This window comes from Bombus vosnesenskii, unplaced genomic scaffold (genome assembly GCF_011952255.1).
Source record: "Bombus vosnesenskii isolate JDL3184/JDL3185 unplaced genomic scaffold, Bvos_JDL3184-5_v1.1 scf7180000013264, whole genome shotgun sequence".
NCBI classification, from domain to species: Eukaryota; Metazoa; Arthropoda; class Insecta; order Hymenoptera; family Apidae; genus Bombus; species Bombus vosnesenskii.
In genome coordinates, this window is record NW_022882924.1 from 4,493,439 (window position 1) to 4,514,224 (window position 20,786).

A 20,786-nucleotide genomic window follows, 5' to 3' on the forward strand; every position below is an offset into this window, starting at 1 on the left:
ATACTTAACAAATATGTTGATATGTTTCTTTTAGTAAAGCTTTTACATTGATTGATTCTATTTTGGAAGCAGTTGATCGGAAAAAATTGTTTGGAAATGTTTGATTATGTACATCGACAGTATTTAAAGATTAAATATCTATCTTTGGTACATGGTTGGGCATGATAATGTTAAAAAAAAAAGATAAATAAGGACGAAGAAAAAAAGAAAAGAGCATACGATTATTATGGAGTGGTTCCTGCGAAAAATCGACTGAGCTCTTCTGTGATACGCAGATGTCACTATAATTTCGTAATAAATGTTTGTAACGAAACATAATTAATGTTAGTATGATCGCGTTCACTTTCTTCCTGACTGAATTCCCGAACAAAGAACTGACGGTGTTTAAAAAGAAAACGTGGTTTAACTACGGTTTTTAATCACCCTTTGATATCATTACAGTCGGGCATAAGTTTTTTCGATTCCTATGCGTACGATTACGCAGAAATAAAACATATGATTAGATTTTATGCGACTCGCTTTTTACGTATTATTGTAATAATGACGAAAAATACAATTTTATCAGATTCTGATAAATAAAATCACACACACACACATACACACACATACACGAAAGAAACTTTAACAAACACGCGCATTTTGTGTTGGAATTGACACGCATACAAAAAAATAAAGGCAGTCGTGTGTACAGGACTTAAAGTCATGTGTGAGAGAAAGGGAGCATGAAAAAGGAATGAAAGGAAGAGAGAAAGAGAGAGAGAGAGAGAGAGAAATGCGTTAAAAGATAGGATTGCAATGCAATTGCATATACATAATAAACTCTTATACATAGTATAAATACGAACAAAAAGATAAATTAATACGATATACATGTTACATGATACATAGAATGGTTATGTAAGCCTGTTGACATGTAATGTCTATGTTCTAATAAAGATTAGGATATTTTATATATAAATAAACCATCAATTGTGTATGTGTGCCGTGACTATGGATATCCTTCGTGTCAATACACATATTGACATTTCATTTCTAATGTATAAAATCGCCGATCTAATATGTTTAACAGAGACGAGAAGGTTTGATAAAAAGAATTAATGATACTTTGTACGCTTAAAACAAAAAAAAAAAAAAAAGGAAATGAAATGGTATGAATGAATCAAAAGAGAAATTGTGAGTAACGCAGGATATATAAAAATGAAAAAAAAATATAACATCAAGCGGAGTACATCGAGTGTTGCGAATTGATTTCATTATAATCGGTACAAAACACTTGTATAGATCTCTTGCAAGTTCTATACCATCCTTATTACAAAATAAATTTCATGTATTATATATATATAATGTATATATAATGTAATGTAAGAATAACTTGCTCGGAATTTATATAAGCAATCATACTAATGTTAAGCAATTTACCGTCGACATTTTATTCGAAAGAGCCTACTGTTCGATACTGATAAGGTACATAATTTCAATAAGCGACTCCGTTATAAGTACAGAGAAACTGAGAATTTATAATTCAACGTATGTTTACTAGGATTCACTGTTTTTGTTAATGACTATTAATGCATCTTCTCAGGTCCCAGTTTGGATATTAGGTCAGATTTTACTAACCATAAAAATACATATATTACTCTTTAAATTATTCTTTTCCTGTAGAACTTCTGAAATTGTAACACGGTATTGTAGCTATCCTTCACAACCATTCGTACTTCTCTTATAGAGAACTTTTCAAAAAATGTTTCAGCAATTCATCGCTGTGCATATATTGGATAAGCATATCCTCGTACCTGAAGATCAAAGAAATATTTTAAGACAATAAGTTACTTGACGTCTTAATACTTAAAGCATTGAATATATTATTTACTTCGGAGGCACTTGGATGTCCTTTCCCTCAAAAGGTCCTACTCGTTGAACTCTTTTCAAGATTGCCGATGCCAATACTCTCTCGTACTCAAGATATTTCTTGTCCTGAGTGAACCATAGCGCCAAAGCGCATCTCTTACCTCGTAAAATACCACGAACTCCATGGAGATTTTCTTTACCAGCAGAAAAGGCCACAATTCGTCCGCAACGTGGTGAAACAACGTTATCCGTTGTTCGAACAACGCGATCTTCGGTGAAAAAGAATTCACCACCTTGAAAATCGTCATTCAGATACAAAATCGCAGAGTAGTCTCTCCAAATATAAGCTGGACTCTCGCGAAGACAGACATCTCTATCCTTCAATAGACAATTATCCGCGTGAACTTGATGACTCAGATCGTCTCGATTCACCGGCGAATCTAAATTGAAATAAAAATGATTTGCTGCTTTATTACGGGATAGGTATTCATTTTTTTCTTTTGTGTGTATATGTTTCTTTTTTCAGGTTAAAGAAAAAGGAAAAATCTGGAAGTGATTATTTAGTTGTGTTTTGACTGGTCACCGTTACCCACAAGTCGTACCAAGTGAATCGGTGCAACGCGATTTCGGCTGCGAAAGGAACCAGAAGCACGATGATGCATCAGGTGAAAATTACCGGGTAGAGCTGTGCGGCAGACCAAATGAGTGTAGGTGAAATACAGATGTCGATGATTTAGTCCGAAATACCTTTCCACATGGTCCCGGACTTGTTCGGTCTTTTCTAAAAGCAATTCCAACCATTCTGGTTTTATTTGTCCAAAGTATACCATCTAGAATCAACATCATTATCATTAATACATCAGCATATTATTGTAGACATTATATAAAATAAGAATATTTTACCAAAGCCGCTCGCCCAACAGTTATTCCCTCAAACTTTTCATATTTTGAATGTGGACTTTTATTTTCACTGTAACCATCTCCTTCTACCGCAGTCATCTATCATTATATATATATATATATATATATATATATATATATATATATACATATATGTACATTAAAATAATTGTTAATACAGATACAAACTTTGAAGAGTAAAATAGAAGTTCTTAATGATACATACAGTAGCGAACTGCATCATAGATTCACACTCAGTGGAATTAAGGAAACCATCGGCGACATAACGATTTTGCCCACCAAGATCCTCTTCTTTTAAATAAATATCGTTTTTGGCCTCAAAATATCTTTTATCGTGTATTTCGTGGTCCTCGAATCGTTTCATTGAAAAATTGTTTGATAATTTCGTGTAATAAAACAACGAATAACCAGGTGGTGGGTGCAGTATTGCTTCTGTATCTGATATCTGAAAAATAACCGGTTAAAAGTGGATTCCTAGAAAAATTAATCTACTAATCGCCTATATGCTTGTATAATAAACGCATGGATGCATTCTGGGTTGCATCCCATAGGCGTTTCAACGAAAATTCGAATATGACATCCAATAGAAACATAAGTAATTCGAGTGGAAAAAGAACTAGTTAGTTGATAAAAAAGAAAGTATTTCTGTTTGTGAATATTTTATTATCTTTTTCTTTCAAAAGATACACAGAGGTAATCAAGAGCTTTTCTTAAAGTACAAACATGTTAGACTTTAGAAAATAACTGACCGATTCGTACGCGTAAAAATCGAATAAGTGTTTCAGTCGATTGGTTTATTAGTATCAAATATGTATTTTCAATTTTTTTTATATCTCATTCTTTACCTTTCTCGGCTCTTTCTTTTCGGTATTATTCGTTTCATTGTTCTGTTTCTCTTTTTTTATCTTCTGGAATTTCTCATTTATAACCGAAAATTCATTAGAAATGTAATGCAGCAGGTTCAATTCGTATTCCTGTCTTTTTACGTAATTGATAGCGTCCTAAAAAAAAAAAAATAAAAAAGGAATATAATTAATTTTGTACATGTTATTAGCATTTATTGCATTTTGTATTTTCATATTTTTAGGTGATAAATGGTTGGGTAGTCACCTCTCTCGGAGAAAAATAGTCAACCTTGACTTTTGGCTGAGCGTTATAGTATTCTTTGTTTTGCAGCATCGTTTTATCCACCGGATCAAAGAGCAAGAAACTTCCTACAGCGGCACAGGCTGCTTTTAAGTTTCCCACTATAAAAACACGTAATGATACATACTAATGTAGTATAATATTTTGCAAGGCTGCCCATGGTGGGAAATAAATTGGCTCAACGAGAGATTAAGTCAGCGGCAAAAAACTAGATTAGGCAACAGCTCGGAGCTATTTCCACGGATAAACGATGTCGATCATTAAAATGGAACAGTCTAAGCACTTACGCAAGATTAATCCAATTAAACGTCCTTCGAGCTATGACTAAGAGCTTCCTGAAGAGCTCTATTCACGAAATTACAATTAATTTGCCATGGTAATTGCAAAGGTGTAACATTTATAAGTTAACTATTCGTACATCAAGGTGTTATTATCAGTAAATTTCATGAATAACTGACGCATATATGTTTGTGGTCTATTCAATCACGTGTCTCTAGTATTCATAAAATTTCTCAGAGAAAACTTCGCTACATTTTACAAACAAGATATTGGTGGCGATAAATGCGCCAGTATATATATTGTTAGCTTATTTGGTACAAGGCTATGCATTTTTTAAATACGAAAAATGTACAGCGTATATTATCACAGAAGTTAGAGATAGAAACGTGTTTTGTGCAGCTATGATTAAAATTTTGCGTTCCTAGCTTCTAAAATCCCTATTAACTTATCTTAAGTTCGCATCGTAATTCGACTAGCGAGTATACTCACATTTGTAATAAGAGAACTGCAAATAATCGTAATGACTTCTGAACATGTGTCTGCGGTAATCGCCATTTATATTGTTTAACATACGCGAACACGATCGTTTGCACTTCAAACAGTACGTAAAATGATCTGAAAGAAACGGAGGGCTATTTTTAGGAAACAACAATATACCGGCTTTCGTTTATGTTTCAGATCCACTCACTTGCGATGGAGGAAGTAAATTCTGGATGCCAACCCTGGTCAAAAGGACCTTCGCAGTAAAATCTACATTCCTCCTCGGCTTCTAAGTACGATCGTAACGATGTCTCGAACAGACCGACGGCTTCTGCATAATCTCCGTTTTCATAAGCTGAGACGCCTTTGAAGTAAACGCTGACATAAGTCGGTGTTTCTAGATTTACCACCTTCTCCTCTTCCACACCTGGCAGTGTTAAATAGCGTTTGAAAAGATTCAGATTCACCTCATGATTAGAATGTACGACTAGATAGGTAAATAGCGCGTTGGCTGCGTCTTGATATCGATGTGTCTGTAAAAAATATATTTATTAAAAAATGGTAAAAAAATCAGAATAGAATTTATGGAATTAAGAGATGATGCAACGTATATGAAACCTTGTACTAAAACATGGGATCAGTGTGAAAAAGTTGATTAGTATTGCGAAAGACGAAAATTTATTAGAATCATATTTCATGCAATTATGAGATCTGATTGTTTGAAGGGATATTTTATGAGACGCATATGCAATACGCTCCGGTACATTGCTACCGAACATCAGCACGCCGATTACGTAGGCTAGGCTTTATGGTCGAGTTGACTGCTCAGAGCATTAAACTCATTATTTATCTGCTAAAAAAGTCACTAGTGTAAGGTTTACGAAGCCACGATTGCGTAAGTTCTCTTATTAGAATTCGCCAGACTCTTTTATGGGATACTAAAGAAGCATCAATCCTTTGCTAAATTTAAAGACTGAAAGCTATAATAAATCGATTAATTTATCCCATATTTTATAATACACATTTTCATAATAATATATTTGCCATTTTATAATTTTTAATATTTTTTGCTTCTTTTAATTATCTTATGCGGCACCAAAGAAAAAAAGGATTAAATCATAGGATAATTTCTAATAGTTATTCTTTCTTTTTAGTTACCTGATAGTAGCAAATATGCAGGTATTCATAAATACCATTGTTCAACAATTTCTGTTCAGTTTCACGTGGTAACATCTTCAGCACATTCGAGCCAACGATCTCCCGATATTCGTTATTGCACGTTAAGAGACACAGTGTCTCTTTGATCTTTTTTTCATAAAAGTGTAAATCCTCGATGTTTTGTGGAAAAATCGGTGGTGTACCTTCAGCTTTTATACGGCACTTTCGTCTACAATTTGTTATCATTCGCTTGTAGGCCTTGTATCTAAAAGAAGTATCAAATAGAATAAAAAGAATATTGAAAAAGATATATGTGCACAGTGAAGCACTTTATATTTTGTTATGTTTGCAGTTTAAAAACTGAATTTCTATTTTCTAGTAAGTAGTAAAGGTATACGTATAGGATTCTCTTGCGCTAATTACTAAATATTTTTCACTAATTATTTTTTTTTTTACCAACTCTTTTTATAATTATCTATAATTATAAATTAGATATAATTTCTTATATTTTATTCTTATAATTCATAATTTATATATTATAATTCATAATTTCAATTTCAGATTTACCCATGAGAAACTGTGTTGAAGTCTTGAATGCAACGATCCCAGTCTTCGTCCAGATAAGCGTGAACAGCATCCTCGTATATTTCGTTCAGAGTTCTATTATTTGCGAGTCTATTCTCCTCGTTCTGCTCTTCTAAATCCAGTAGCTCGTCGCTGGGGATTACGTTGCTCAAGGTGTCGTTACTACCAGCGATCGCGCCGCAGAAGAACAAGAGTATGACGAACCTCATCATCGTGGATACTACTCAACCGTCCCGATTCATACTGAAGTCCCTCAAGGAGAGCTGAAAGCTGGAACTGTGAGATGTGATCCACACACGAGGCATACGTAATCACCTATCCCCTCCATGTTCTCTCTAGTTTCCAAATGTAGCTGCAGTGCTGTATCATAATCGTGAATCCTCGATCCACCGACGTCTGATGCGTTTTTTACCATTTTAGGAATACCGCTCTGTCAAAAGTATCCATGAATATTTTAATTTAAAAATAGAATAACAATGGACTCGTTAATATTTTATACGGGGTGTCTCAGCTTAATGAGACCACATAAATATCTGCCTTATGTACGGTTGTACGATAAGCTTCTCAGGACAAAGTTAAGGTATTTCAGGGGGCACGTGTATCGGTGGGAAGAATTTTTTCTGAAGATCATTTTTCGTCAAATTGTAACGTTTTAAATGAAATTCTATATTTTATTATTCATCAATTGACGCATTTTCTTGTTCTATATACAAACGTATCAAGATACTTGTGCCTGAAACGGTTAGTTTAAAAGATATTTTAACCTTAATTTCGTAACACTTGCCGTATGGGAGACAAGGAAAGCACATAAGTGCCTTAGTACTTTCGTACAGGGAATAAAAAGCTACATCTACTGGAGTAAAAAAATATATAGAGTTTTATTAAAAAACATATCGATGACTTTGAGGTCTCTTAAAAAAATGAACTCGAGAAAAAATTCTTTCTCAGCTTTAGATTGAAATACTTCAATTTTGTCCTGACAAGTTCTTTCATAAATAAGGCAGATATTTAGGTGATCTCTCGAATGTCGAAGATTTTTAGTATAGATCTTAAGTATTATAAGCTTCTTAAGTATAAGAAAATAGAAATCCTTCGTAGAGCGTCAAAGAAGGCGGGAGCGTATAATGGAGTTAATTTAGTAAATAAGATATCGAAATATTTATTAAAGATAAATAGCTATATTTAGTGATATTTCTGCTGACTTGTATTCTCCTATTGTATTAAATAAAAAAGCGTCAAGCGATACCACGTTATGAAGATTAATTTAACAATCACACGTCGAATCGAATACATATTTCGTTATGAATCGATTTCAAAATGATCGATAAATATTTTACTATTTTTTTTTTTGCAAATGATGCAAATTATTAGAATGTCATAAATCACTCTTTCACGTTCAACTTAAACGATTAACAATAAAGTGCATCAAAACTCGCAAACGTTTCTATAAAAAAAATTAACATAAATTCAGATTTAAAAAGGTATATAACGAAGAATATTAGAATGAGAATTGAGCAACGTTAATGCTTCGCTAAAAATTGTGAAGCTCTAAGAGAAGCTAAAGAAAATATGTACTCAATGATATAGTACTTCAGAGTGTGAGAATTTTCTCGAGTTCTTTAATTTTGAACGGTAATATATTAAAAAAAAAAAGAAGGGAGAAAAAACGCCACAGTTGGAAGACACTGACGCAAAAAGATGATGCCAAAAAACGTCTCCCAAGTACGTTCACACTTGACCTACTCCAATTTTAATTTTTTTCTCTGTTCGAACGTTAGCTTGGATCGCGCGCATTGTATCACAATATGAATAGAATCGGAAGGAAAAACAACAAAGCGTGTAATAAGAAACGAAACTGTATTTCATCTGGAGAGTGTGTAATATAATTATCAAACGTTCATCAAGTTCGCTAATAAACATTCTCATGGAGAATATCCGTTTGCTTATCACAAAGAAAAAAGAACAACGAAGTCTATAGAAGATCTTAAAAATGAAGAAGAAGTTATCAGAATTCGAATATTGATCGCAAAGCGTCGCTCTCCTGTGTTTTCTTTTTTCTAAAATTGTTCGATCATCGTTGATTAAAATTGAACAGTTCCAGACGAATATATGGTGTCGTTTTATATGTAGAAATATTCGTCGTTATTATTTTTACGCAGTTACAACATTTTTTACCCTCGTGAAACAGGAAGGAAAAACGCGTATTAAGAAGCGACATCCTTGAAGCTGTTTCGAGTTTTCCACTTTTCTGTTAACAAATTGACAAATTTTAAGGATTCGTCGTTTGAAGGATACAACAACGCTTGGCGTCAGCAAAGAATCATCTTTAACGCTTGCTTGCCTCGTAAAACAACTCCCAACAAATTCATGAAATCCCTGCAGCGATCACAATCCGTATAAATATAACAAAGCATTGTTCAACAAACAAAGCATCGATCGTCTTGTGCTGTACATCACTTAGATCGCATACAATACGTAGAAAAATCTCTTCTCAAAAATTTCTATTTTTCGTTTTCGAATAGAACTTATGACGGATCAATTAGCAGTTATTGTAGCTTTCGAATTTCTAGCTCGTCCATTTATGATTTGTTCTTACAATTAAGGACCGGAATTGCTGCCGCCCATTGACCCATCGCAGAACGCTAATTAGTATCACTTACTCGTCTACGTGCAGAACGAGAATGAAAATAATCTATAAAGCAAAAATGATAAAAACAACAACGATCGTGGCTCTTCTACGCTTCTACAAAGAATAATAGCCATATTATACGTCTACTATAATAGATTAATAATATCTCACCATCGAAATCTTAGGGACGATTGTTTCTTATTCCTTCGTTTCCTCGAATTTGTTCTGAATTCTAGAATCCGTGCCGAATATACATTTCCGTTTTTAAAAAAAGATTTAACATCGTACGAAATGTCCGGAGAAAAACATTCAACATTTCCTTGGAGCTTCTTTGTCTCCGATCACGACACATTTGTATTTTTATTCATATTAATTTTCTTATTCTTAATTTCTCTTAATCTCATTAGCCTCATAGAGCAGCGAATTCGTCGGATTCGAAAAAACGCCCAAGCTGCCTCGAAATTCTTGGGAAACGCAATACGACTACCGGACTCTTAACTAAGACGACATCAACGCTATAACATCGACCATATATCAACCATACGTTAAGCGGAGGAAAGGGGATACGGATAAAGAGGAGAGGTGCAATAATGGCTGTCTGAAAAAGTCTTAACGATGCAGAAGATTATGCGATCATCGAATAATCGACACGCGAGTTTCTTCTTATCAAACTTCAAGGTTAATCGTGATGCTTCACCTGACTTCGAAAAGTCATTTCGTAAACGGATACAAAAATCGAACGGAGCCAAAGTGTTTTGCATGAGAAATAATTTAATATAGAGTAAACGATATGCCAATAATCTCGGTTAGAATTTGTCGCGAATACTTGTTAACGAAAAGTCCTCTAGGAAGGTATGTGCAAAGATGATGACAATGGTACTCGAAACTGTGCCTCGTAACGCTGCTTACTTCTCTAAAGCCAGTTTTTCCTTAAGTATTTCCTTATCGTCTATCTTTATATTTAAAACGGTGTACAATACATAACGCAATAGGAGCTCGTACTTTACTCGTAAATGATCAATATCGCGCGGCTATGTTATTTCGTCATTTCTTGTTGCTTTAGCTAATAGACGGGAAACAAATATATTTCATTTTCTTGGAGAGAAAGAAAAAGGAAAGAAATATATAACACAACAATTGCTCAGTTCATCGTTAATATGATAATCATGGTGGATATGTTTAAAAATCTATAAGAGCAAACTGTAACTTCTTATGGCTGAGACACACATACGTTATATGTATATATATACCGTGTTGCTCCTTATGGCAATGTTTCCTTTTCCGTACAATAAGCAAGCTTTCGCGAAGAAAGCGTCGATAAACGCGGTAAACAACTTATAAAAACCAAAAACTGCAGCCTGCCTCACTCACCATTTCTTTTCTTTTTTCACAATTAAAACATACGCTTCTTTCGTTAACTAATACATAGTTTTTTATATACAGAATAAATTAACGCATACCTAATACTAAAAAAATGATTACATTGTGTCTCAGAGGACCAAGTCTGCCCTTCGAAACAGTCGCAACTTTTATTTTTCTTTTATCGCTAAAGAACTTTCAAGATGCTTCCAATGCGATATGTTCGCTACTCCGTGCTTTTTAATGCTATGTTTCTCTTTCTTGTTTCTTTTTTGTTATTTCTTCTGCTTCTTCTTTTATCACTGCTTCTAAACGAGTGAGTGATTTAGGTACTTGAAACTTGTCTGAGAGCACCAGTTCTCGCGAAGATACCTGAGCGGTACATGTTAGCACCAATTCGCATTAATTTCAATTAAATACATCACAGTGTGTAGTCGAATGAAATTGAGACAGGTTAATATCATTGTGCATACGGGAGCATCTTGTACACTAATCATTGCGGCGATAATTATTTACCGTATATACTCGCGCTATAGGCCGGTTTTAAGAGAACCTTCTCAAAGACATTCGTTTATAATCGATATTAAATGAAACATATAAGTCGTAAAAACGAAAGTTTCATTATTTCACAAAACTTACAAATATGCATCTTATAAATATTTAACATGTAAACCTGACTTTTGTGAAAAAATTATAACTTCAGATGAATTATTCTATTAAATAAATTAAAAGATATCATTAAAAACTTTTCCATCTGAATCTGGATTACGAGTATATACGATATGCATTGCTTCCATTTTTTTTCTTTAACTTCACAAATATTACACATACTGAAAACCTATCTGTACGCGATTCGCTGACTGCTATATGTTGATCCATATATGTATGATGCGCTAGTAATAATTAGACGTAAATGTAAATGAGATCGTATAAATACTGTAGCCCGAAGTGTAAATTACACCAATTTTTTCGCTCTTATTTTCTTAATTTCTTGGAGAGAATTAGCAACTGTAATTTCAACAGACTGCGCTCATTTAAAACCGTTGAAATAGTAATTAATTGCAATTATCCTCTACTTTCATCTGGATTACGTTTGTATTCAATGATCGTATGACAAAAATTACGGTTACAGAATAGCGGTAGCGTTTAAATACCGCCACAAGATAGAAATACCAGCTAAAGCTATGTGTTCAGGTATGTTATTCGATGGAAGCCTATAAATACTTAATTCGAATACAAACTTCCTTTTAAAGCTGTAAACATTAAACCAGTTTACCTTTTTTTTTTTGATTCATCATCTTTCTGATCTTACTCGAGTTACAATTTGCACGTCTGTGTATCTATCAGACATTCGACTTTCTTCTTTCGTAAAATTGTATCTTTTGTAAAACAAACAATTTGTTCCATTGGCAGAAGAAGTCGGATCATTACACGCAAACATTTTATCTCGTTACACTCTCAGATCTAAACAATCGATCGAACGATAATTATTTAATTGTTTTTCTTATCCTTCCCAGTCCCCATAGCCTCAAATGTGTTCGAGTGTTGTGTGGAGGAAGTGTTACTTGAGCCGTCAGAGCTATCAATTTTGTACTTCTTCGATATTTTCCTCCCTTCCAGATTAGCCTCTGAATTTTTACCAGCTGCCTTTTGTTCGGTCACTTTATGAGGCACAGATGTTTTTTCATTGCCTTGAAGTAGTTTCTGCACCGCAGCCAGTGACACTTTCTCGTTGTTTTGAGATGACTTCTGTGATACACCTTGCATGAAGCCTCTTTCGTTGGCTTGTGATAATATTTTCGGGGCGGAAGATTGCAAACTCTTTTCACTAGCTTGCAACAATATTTTTTGACACGAAGATTGCGAGCCTTTTTCACTATTTTGTGATGATGTCTTTTGAGATGAAGCTTGTGAACCTTTTTCGATGTTCTGAGATTGTTTGTGAAATGTGCTTTGCAAACTACGCGCTTGTACATTAGAACAATTATCTGATTGAGCGCCCTCCTCAATCTTATTAATAGATAAAACTTCTAAATTTTTTGTACACAAATTCTGCCTCTCTGTCTTTGATTCAACACGATCACTACGGTCATCAGTATTCTCTGATTCTGTCAATTTACTCATAGACATGTTATTTTTATCCATCTTATCTAAAGGTAGAACTTCCTTCGAGTAATCGTCAGCCTTTGAACCGGTCGGTGAATCCTTCTCTTCTGCTATTCTGGGCAGCTGTGTGCTGCCGCAAGAATTAGATATACCTACGTTTCCCAAATTGATCGATATCCCATGAGATATTTTCGAATAATCCGACTTTGATTCCGTTGACACTTTCTTCTCCACTTTTGAGTCGTTTGGCTCTTTGAAGCTATCACTACACTCCTCGGGGGTTTCTGAGTAGGATTGCGCTATAGTTGCACGTGGAGTTACTTTCACCACTGTGTTTGCCAATGGTGAGATCGATGTTTTGTTCTCCGCAGATCGAGGATGAAGTCTGTCTGGACTAAGCGCCCTTCTCAACAACGGGGAACCGGGCTCTGCTGACTTCGGTCGTCCATAACTTTTTTTCTGATTGTTCGGCGTTGATAAGCAGACACCTAAGTGTTTCAAACATATTTATATCGATCATCTTATGATCATCTTATGTCCGCTTGTTTATAAATGCAACAGTTTAATTTAACTCTATGTATAATACTAACTTTTTCTATTACGATTTTATATATACGATTACTTAAAGTTAAAAATTGTTTGCTGACAATTCAAATCAAAGTCAAATCAAGTATTATTTCAAAGTTACTAGCTTCGTATGTCGATTTATATATTACCTGGGCTATAGGACTGCGTAGTATTCGAGCTACCAGGTTGATGTCCTGTAGGAAAAGCTAGCGGACTAGGACTTCTAGTAGGACTGGCTGGAAGGGGCGATGGACTCGGAGTTCTCGCCAATGGAGACAATGGTATATGTCCCACAGATTTTCTACGATTCGGCGAATGAATGTTCTTTGCAGCTGTGTGTAATTTGTGCTTCAAACCGTGAAGCGTGCTCGGCCTCTGGTAATGGGACTGATTGGCGATAGTCGGTAGATTTGCAGCAGACGTAGTGGAGCCTGGAGACGAAGAGTTTGGACTGGAACAGGGACTTGAATTCCCCGTGGAGTGATAAGAATCCGAGTTAACACGATTTGTTGGAGGTGACGGGCTGCAGACAGACTTTGTACAGGCTGCAAAGTATGGTGACGTTTCTTGAGAACGTGTGAATGACTGGAACGACCGACTAGGTGTTACCATTGACGGCGAACAGATTCCCGCAGCCATCTGCAAAAAAGGTCGTGTAACGTTTCCAGCTAATAGGTATGCTAGTATGTACTAGCCAGAAGATGAAACATCAAACTCTCTTCTTTCGGACACTCAAATATTTTTTGTGATCAGTGTACAGTGTAAAACTTTGACATTGTCACGGTCAATTAAAAAAAGAACAGATATGTAAAAGCTGTGATTTAGCCACGGGATTGTATCGGGCAAATAAGTATCGATCAAAGAAACAGCAACTAAAATGAAGTTAGCAAGAAGTTCACGGAACGTTACGAAAAATCATACCATAAGTGGAGGTTTGCTGTCGCTGGATAGAATGGGTGCTGACAATGGACAACTGATAGTTAATGGCTGCAATAAAAAAAAGTAATACTTAACATAATAAAGTGTGTTGCATAGAAATTGCCGGTGCTTTAGTATTTATGCCGCGCGTAGTATAGTAGTAGCAGTAATAGTTTCGTGTTAAAATAAAAAAGAAGATTGTACAGATATACTCGTACATTCACAATTTAAGGTGTTCTTCAAAATGTTCACAAGTGATCTGACAAAAGCCACTAACACGTATCTTCAAATTAATTCGTTTAGATTAATAGAAAAAGAGAAGATTAAAAGCAAAAAAGAAGTAAATTTTTTCTATACCTGTTGCATCTCTACACTAGCTCGTTTCGAACTAATTCGTTTAAAAAGGGACGTCTTTCGTTTCTTATCGGAATGATCACGTTTTAGTTTGCGCTGTTTATGCAGCGTTCTGCGTGCCATTTTGCTCTGAGTCAGATCTCTTCTCCTTCCGCCCGTCTTAATACTAGTATTTTCTAATGGTGTACTACGCAATGTTACGTGATCGCCACCACTCAACATTAATTGAAGAACTTGTATATGATATAAACCCTGGACTGGCTCGCCATTTATATGCGTTATAAGATCTCCTGGTCTTAAACCAGCTTCAAAGGCTGGACTGGATTGATCTACAGCCTATTGAATATGGAATAAATTCAAATAAACTATACATACTAAAATTTGACTTTGTGTAACTATTTGTAACATACCATAACCAAATGATGCATAGTGTAAAAATCACTATCACCATAATAAACCCTGATAGTATGCACAGTGAAGCCAAATCCACACGGCCCTCTTCGAATGATAATAGGAGGTTTTAGGCTAGTTACCAGTGGACTCAGTTCGCGACAAGGGGATGTATCTCTTGAAGAGGCAGTGGATGATCCACCAGGAGATTCGATTGGTTGAGTATTTAATGACGCATCATCTAAAAAGTGTGACTTCGTAATTAAAATTGAACATTAAAGCTTTACACGAAATAATTTAATTCATAATATGTACAAGAGAAATCACTGGTTGGTATAACTAAGGACAATCCACTAGTGGATGCGGACTTAATTACAGACCGCGACTTTTGTTTCGCGGATGGAATAATTGATATGGCGTTGAATGATTCGAAAGAATCGGTACTAGAATTATGCTTGCTTTCCTCGGTTGTATCTCTGTTTGCAGCAAATAAATCCAACCTGAAATGAAATTTATTTGTTATAACTACACATATATAATGTTTTATCCATTATGCTTTGAAATTTGGATGGCTTATATGCATATTATTGAATTCAATGACAGTGGAGCTAATTTCGTGATAATGATTATAATGTTCGGGATGATGTATGTTTGAACGACTCACATGTGTTCATCATCAATGCATATACTGAACCTGGGCAGCTTATCACGAGAATGCACGTGTCGTTTTCTCTGGATCTGCGGACTGATATCCTCAGACTCCGTTTGCGAGGAATCGGGTGTACTCAAACTGATGCACGTTCCTTCTATGTGACTGTTTTTAATAACTGTTAGTTGGGACTCGCCACTGGTCACCGTGGCAGGACTCGTGAATGACGTGTTCGACTTGTCCGCCTTTGGAGGCGTTTCGATGTACGTGGTATTTCTAATGGACGAAGAAGGTCGATTCTTTTCTGACGGAGTTGATTCCGCTAATTTGGATGGAGGAGTAGTTGAGCTATTAGATCCGAAAGACAATTGCGCGACTGTGCGTTCGAGCTCAGTACGGAATAATTGTTTCTTTGAGACATCCGACTCTGTTTGTTCAGGATTTATCTGCGGTGGACGGGTTTGAGATATTTTTCGTGACTGCGGAGAATACGAGGAGAACGATCCGAACAAAGGGGAGTCATCGGTGTCATCAGTATCGTCGCCTATATCGTGATTATATCTATCCATACGAGCTAAAATAGTACAGATTTGTTAATTTTCAATATTAATACGAGGATAGGAATTATATCAAATGTGTTATACGTACTATCAAAGTAGCTTGTATCTTCGTCATTGATTAATTGAGGTACGAATTCAGCCTTTTGTCTGAGTAAACTATTCCAATTTACTCCATAAAAATAAGGGTGCTCTTTTACTTCATGAGATCCACCAGTGCCTAAACGATCTCTAGGACTTTGTTGAAGCAACGCTGTTATAATATCTTTTGCTTCTGGCTGAACAGGCCAATCATCCTCATCTGGCCAATCGATATCATCTAGGCGTAATCATTTTGTTCATATTATTAAGTACTTCTTAAATAACTTTTTTTATATCTTATATCAATATTTACCGTTAACAGTATGAGCAAACAACTCTTCTGGAGTATCACCAAAAAATGGTACACAGCCAATTAGAAATTCGTACAATATAATGCCCATAGACCACCAATCAACAGGTTTACCATATCCCTGGCGTAATATAACTTCAGGGGCGATGTATTCAGGTGTGCCGAACACTTGTTTATCGGAAAATTGTCTCGTATCCCTATCTATGTATCCTTCGTAAAGATTTGTCGCCACTGAAAACGAAAAAAGAACTTTGTTCGACGATCATTAAGCTATATTTCACGAACATCGATCTTTTGTGTCACTTACAGGACATAAGACCCATTTTACTGAGACCAAAGTCAGTAAGCTTAATGTGACCAAGGGCAGTAATAAGTAAACTAAAAAAGAAGCAATATATGAAATAGTGAATGAATTAATAACATGCTTTTCTTACGTACTTGTCAGGTTTCAAATCTCGATGAACAATACCGTAACTGTGCAAATATTCAACAGCTAAAACGGTTTCTGCAAAATAAAATCTTGCCATATCCGGTGGCAATGGACCGATATTTTTTAAAAGATTCGCGCAATCTCCACCCTCTACATATTCCATTACTAAGCACAAGTGCTTCTGTAATCAAATGTTTGTTAACAGATATTTAAATTTTATATATGTAATTTTATATATATGTGTTTACTCACTTTTGTTTCGAAGCTGCAGTACATAGAAACTACAAATGGATTGTCTGTAAAGCTCATTATATCTCTCTCAGCAAAAACTTGTTCTACTTGATTTCTTAGCATCAAATTGTTCTTATTTATTTTCTTCATAGCAAATCTTTGTCGTGTAGTTTTCTCCTTAACCAAATACACTGCGCCGTATGCACCATTACTAATGAGTTTCAATACTTCATAATCGCCTTCACAAGGAACGCGGTGAGACTTTTCATCGTCTTTATTTGGACTTGAAGCGATTTGTAAATTACTATCGCTCGAACTTGCCGAATCTTCTAGTTTATTTAAATCTTCTTGCAGTTCTAATATATAGTGACATAGTGAATATGCACAGAATTTAGATGAATAGAAGAAAGAGTTATACAAGAAATGTTACCTGATATTGGATCTCTATTAAGAGAAAGTTTGTTAATAATATACTGAGGTATATCGTTTTTTATTCCCGCGTTAACTTTTGCTTGACCTTCAGCCTGTTCGAGTAAATGATAAAACTCTTCTGGATCAAATTCTAAACATTCCAATAGACGAGCTGGACGTGATATTACTAATAGTAATTTTTTGATAAGCCCTGTTAATCTTGTTGCTGCATCAAGTGATTTATCTTTTGTCTATAAATAAAGACGTTTGTTCATTGCTTATTTATTTTATCATGTAAATTTGTATACAATTACCTCCATCAACAAATGTTCCAAATTTTCACTCATTTCGTAAAAATATCTAGTTGTAATTAATTTTTCCTGAGATTTTTGTAAACAGTCCCTCGCCATTTCAATTACTTGATGATGCACAAACCGTAAAATCGGTAATGAATCTTGGGTCATATTTGCCATTACCTCATATTCATCCAATTCCTTGTTTTCATTAATAAAATTAGTTAAACGTTCTTCCATTTGTTGTGTTGCCTAATCAAATAAAATTCTTAAGTGTAATCATAAATATAGTATTATGTCATCACGATATACATAAACTTTCTATTAAAATGTACCTTTGGAAATCTTTCCTTATAAAGAGTATTCATCATAACAATTTCGCTGTCCAATACAGGAGATCGACTTGGACTGCTATAATTTAAACAAATACGTACAATTGAGCGAAAATATAATGTCTGAAAAATAGAAATTATATCAACAGTATTTACCTTAAACTTCGTGACCGTGGTCTGTGTAACGGTGACCTACGACCTTCTTCATCGAGACTGAGAGATACACTGCCTGGAATACTAGAAATACTAGATCCTGGAAAACCTGGATGCGAAGAACACGGTGTGCCGGGTTTAGAAAAATGGCAAGAAAGCATACGTAATTCGTCCTTGGTGGGAACATTTGGAAGTTGGTGCAAGCGTTCTTGACTCGAGTACTGTGACTAATCGAGTATATTAGTTAATAGATTTCTTTAAGATTATTGTAAGTATCTTTAAACGAATTATCGAGATAATTAACTAACCGAAACATTACTGGAACCTGGTGTTGTACCATAACCACTAGATGGTAAGCTAGCAACTGACCATCGTCTGCCATCTCCAGTTCCTGTGGTACCCCCACCGATCCTTAAATATTATATGCATTTAAGTATGAAAAATTAACTTTACTATGCATGATATATGCTACTTAATAATGCTAACATATACAAGAAAAGCCAACCACTTGTTAACAAGAAATCTTACAGCCATATTCTTAGTTTTTTATGAAAGATTTCACAACCTAGTTTCTGCATCAGCATTTGTTTTCTTTACTATTAATAATGTATTAAAAATATAATGCTGACAATGACGACACCTACTTATATAGGTAAACAGATCAGATTTAAACAGACTAAAAGTAGTTATGAAATAGATACCTTTTAATTGGAGCAAAAGCAAAATGTGGACTGGATGACATCCTAGGACTCTCTAGAGGACTGCCTACAATCGGGACAAATGCTATATCAGGAAATAAGCAGTAAAAAAGAAATTAGTTTTCTATGATGATTGAATTGTAAAAATAATATAAAATACACACTTCGAAGTAATTAACAAGTAATTTGTTTTTAAGGACATTTTTTTAAAGGTAAAAGTTAAGGTTTCTAAATCTGACTGCATAGACTGAAAATTGTGTTACAATTTTTTTAACCAAGGATATATGTATTTATGATGTATATATGTATGTAAATATACGTATTTAAAAATTTTGGGTAAAGGTATGCCAGAATGCTTATATAACATTTTCATAAAATACATAGCACTCATAAATAATTTGTACATAAACAATACATAAAATATCATTGAAGAATCATTTGAATAATCAGAAACAAAGCATTAAAGAATAAAATTTTATATCACCTGACAATGGTGAATGACAACGTGGTAAAGTTGGAGATGTTGTTGCAATAAAAGATTTACGATGAGCTGCTTTAGCAGCACGCCGGGGAATGTTAAAATCACGCTAAAACAGACAATATGCATATTATATATTTGGCTTATGCGATAATTATTATTAGTTTGTGTATTTATATTTAACATTTAATAATAAATATCACTAACCACGTGAACAGATAACGAAGGTGCAGACTTCCCAATTGCAGAATTCCTCATTCGAACCAGATTTGAGAGTTCTCCACTAACTGCAGATATTAAATTAAATGTCAAGAATTATAAAGAAATAAATAGTCAAATAAATGAAATATAATAAATCTTTATTAACCAGGCCGAACTGGAGCTTCCTTGCTCTCTACTTTTGGTGGAATTGGACGTTTTTGCACTTCTGCTTCAGTGCTGCATGCAGATTCTTCGCTTTCAGCTTGATCAAATACGAGTACTCTGGCAGAATTGCCATGAGAACGAAGACGGGGTCTACTTGGTCTATTTCTGTTCTGGTCCATGTTTTTTTTCTATTTCTTTTACCCTCAATTATTTATGTTACCTAAAATTAAATCAGTCTTTTAGCAACTTTTCATCCTTTTTATTATTTTGGAAGAAACATTGACATTATTAAAGAATTAAAGAAGAAAATCGAAAAAGAAAATATGAATATAAAAGGTAAATATATACCTGATTCAATTCGTCTTATTCAGACGAAAGCAAAACAAAGCGATAGGTAAGTCCGATAAACAAAACTGTCGAAAAATTCACAATCCATTCTTTCTCGTGAAAGTTCGATCGACGTCAAGACTGACAGTTCAAAATCGGCCAAACGTACCAGTCGAGGAACCATTTGTGTGTCCGTACTTTTGATGGCTTAAAATGCCGTCTCGGACACAGTCCTTTCTTCTGTTGGTGTTGTTGCATGAAAATTCATAACATATATGAAGACAGGAAATAAATTATGCTCTGGTCGACTGAAAAAGGAATCGTAGAGGCGGTTCGAAGAATCGAACGGGGAGACCTGTTTTAAATAAGATGTACCTGTAGATGAAGGACAGAGAAACGTTAACCCGATGGAAGGACAGAACCAGGAATACAGAAGATTCGGCGAGAGAAACAAGAGAAGAAAACACACAACACTAAGCACACATAATGGATACGAAGAGAGCAGAAAGACGATAAAAGGTGCACGATTTACCGGGCACAACGGGCATGTCCTCCGAGGACAAGCGGCCCGGGAGTGAGCAGGTGTCGTAGTCCCGAGTCTAGACTCGCATTTTTCTCCTCACCGTAGAAATTAATTACGAAACGCGGACCGACCATGGGTTCTGACTCATGATGGACGTATACACATGTACGTCCTCGCGCACACACATATATACATATACACATACAT

The 20,786-nt window shown here is 34.9% G+C and overlaps 2 protein-coding genes across 9 annotated transcripts; both read right to left on the reverse strand.

Annotated features, from left to right (window-relative positions):
- Positions 1-1,406: 1,406 nt before the first annotated feature.
- On the reverse strand, positions 1,407-6,864 carry LOC117241281 (prolyl 3-hydroxylase 1-like). Of its 2 annotated transcripts, XM_033507241.1 has the most exons (11): positions 6,400-6,864; positions 5,833-6,097; positions 4,883-5,207; positions 4,684-4,809; positions 3,880-4,016; positions 3,615-3,770; positions 2,975-3,214; positions 2,752-2,847; positions 2,525-2,678; positions 1,871-2,288; positions 1,407-1,793 (listed from the first exon to the last, which is right to left on the reverse strand). In XM_033507241.1, exons 1-11 carry the CDS (start codon positions 6,627-6,629, stop codon positions 1,721-1,723), a joined length of 2,220 nt encoding a protein of 739 aa, XP_033363132.1. In that variant the 5' UTR covers positions 6,630-6,864; the 3' UTR covers positions 1,407-1,720. The 2 variants fall into 2 exon arrangements, with proteins under 2 accessions (XP_033363132.1, XP_033363137.1); XM_033507246.1 differs by lacking the exon at positions 1,407-1,793 and having other exon boundaries at positions 2,141-2,288; positions 2,451-2,678.
- Positions 6,865-8,257: 1,393 nt separating this feature from the next.
- LOC117241091 (microtubule-associated serine/threonine-protein kinase 3) lies at positions 8,258-20,768 on the reverse strand. Of its 7 annotated transcripts, XR_004494899.1 has the most exons (24): positions 20,432-20,768; positions 20,078-20,296; positions 19,731-19,949; positions 19,571-19,650; positions 19,370-19,472; positions 18,889-18,970; positions 18,496-18,598; positions 18,191-18,414; positions 18,038-18,113; positions 17,724-17,954; positions 17,429-17,660; positions 17,020-17,354; positions 16,776-16,948; positions 16,645-16,715; positions 16,341-16,568; positions 16,038-16,265; positions 15,405-15,963; positions 15,056-15,240; positions 14,761-14,981; positions 14,354-14,686; positions 14,000-14,065; positions 13,228-13,717; positions 9,218-12,999; positions 8,258-9,109 (listed from the first exon to the last, which is right to left on the reverse strand). XR_004494899.1 is itself a non-coding variant. In XM_033507089.1 (23 exons), exons 3-23 carry the CDS (start codon positions 19,906-19,908, stop codon positions 11,897-11,899), a joined length of 5,283 nt encoding a protein of 1,760 aa, XP_033362980.1. In that variant the 5' UTR covers positions 19,909-19,949; positions 20,078-20,296; positions 20,432-20,768; the 3' UTR covers positions 8,258-11,896. The 7 variants fall into 7 exon arrangements, 6 of the variants coding, with proteins under 6 accessions (XP_033362980.1, XP_033362965.1, XP_033362984.1 ...); XM_033507089.1 differs by having other exon boundaries at positions 8,258-12,999; positions 18,889-18,952; XM_033507074.1 differs by having other exon boundaries at positions 8,258-12,999.
- Between the last annotated feature and the right edge of the window lie 18 nt (positions 20,769-20,786).

Bases quoted from the DNA above. Each gene is read 5' to 3' on its own strand.
- LOC117241281 (XM_033507241.1), bottom strand. From the start codon at position 6,629: ATGATGAGGTTCGTCATACTCTTGTTCTTCTGCGGCGCGATCGCTGGT. The intron at 4,810-4,882 runs GTGAGTGGATCT...CGTTTCTTTCAG, and splicing joins ATTTACTTCCTCCATCGCAA to ATCATTTTACGTACTGTTTG. The intron at 1,794-1,870 runs GTAAATAATATA...TTTGATCTTCAG, and splicing joins GACATCCAAGTGCCTCCGAA to GTACGAGGATATGCTTATCC.
- LOC117241091 (XM_033507074.1), bottom strand. From the start codon at position 19,908: ATGGACCAGAACAGAAATAGACCAAGTAGACCCCGTCTTCGTTCTCAT. The intron at 18,971-19,369 runs GTGATATAAAAT...TTCCTGATATAG, and splicing joins TTGTCATTCACCATTGTCAG to CATTTGTCCCGATTGTAGGC. The intron at 13,000-13,227 runs GTAATATATAAA...TGAAACACTTAG, and splicing joins TACGCAGTCCTATAGCCCAG to GTGTCTGCTTATCAACGCCG.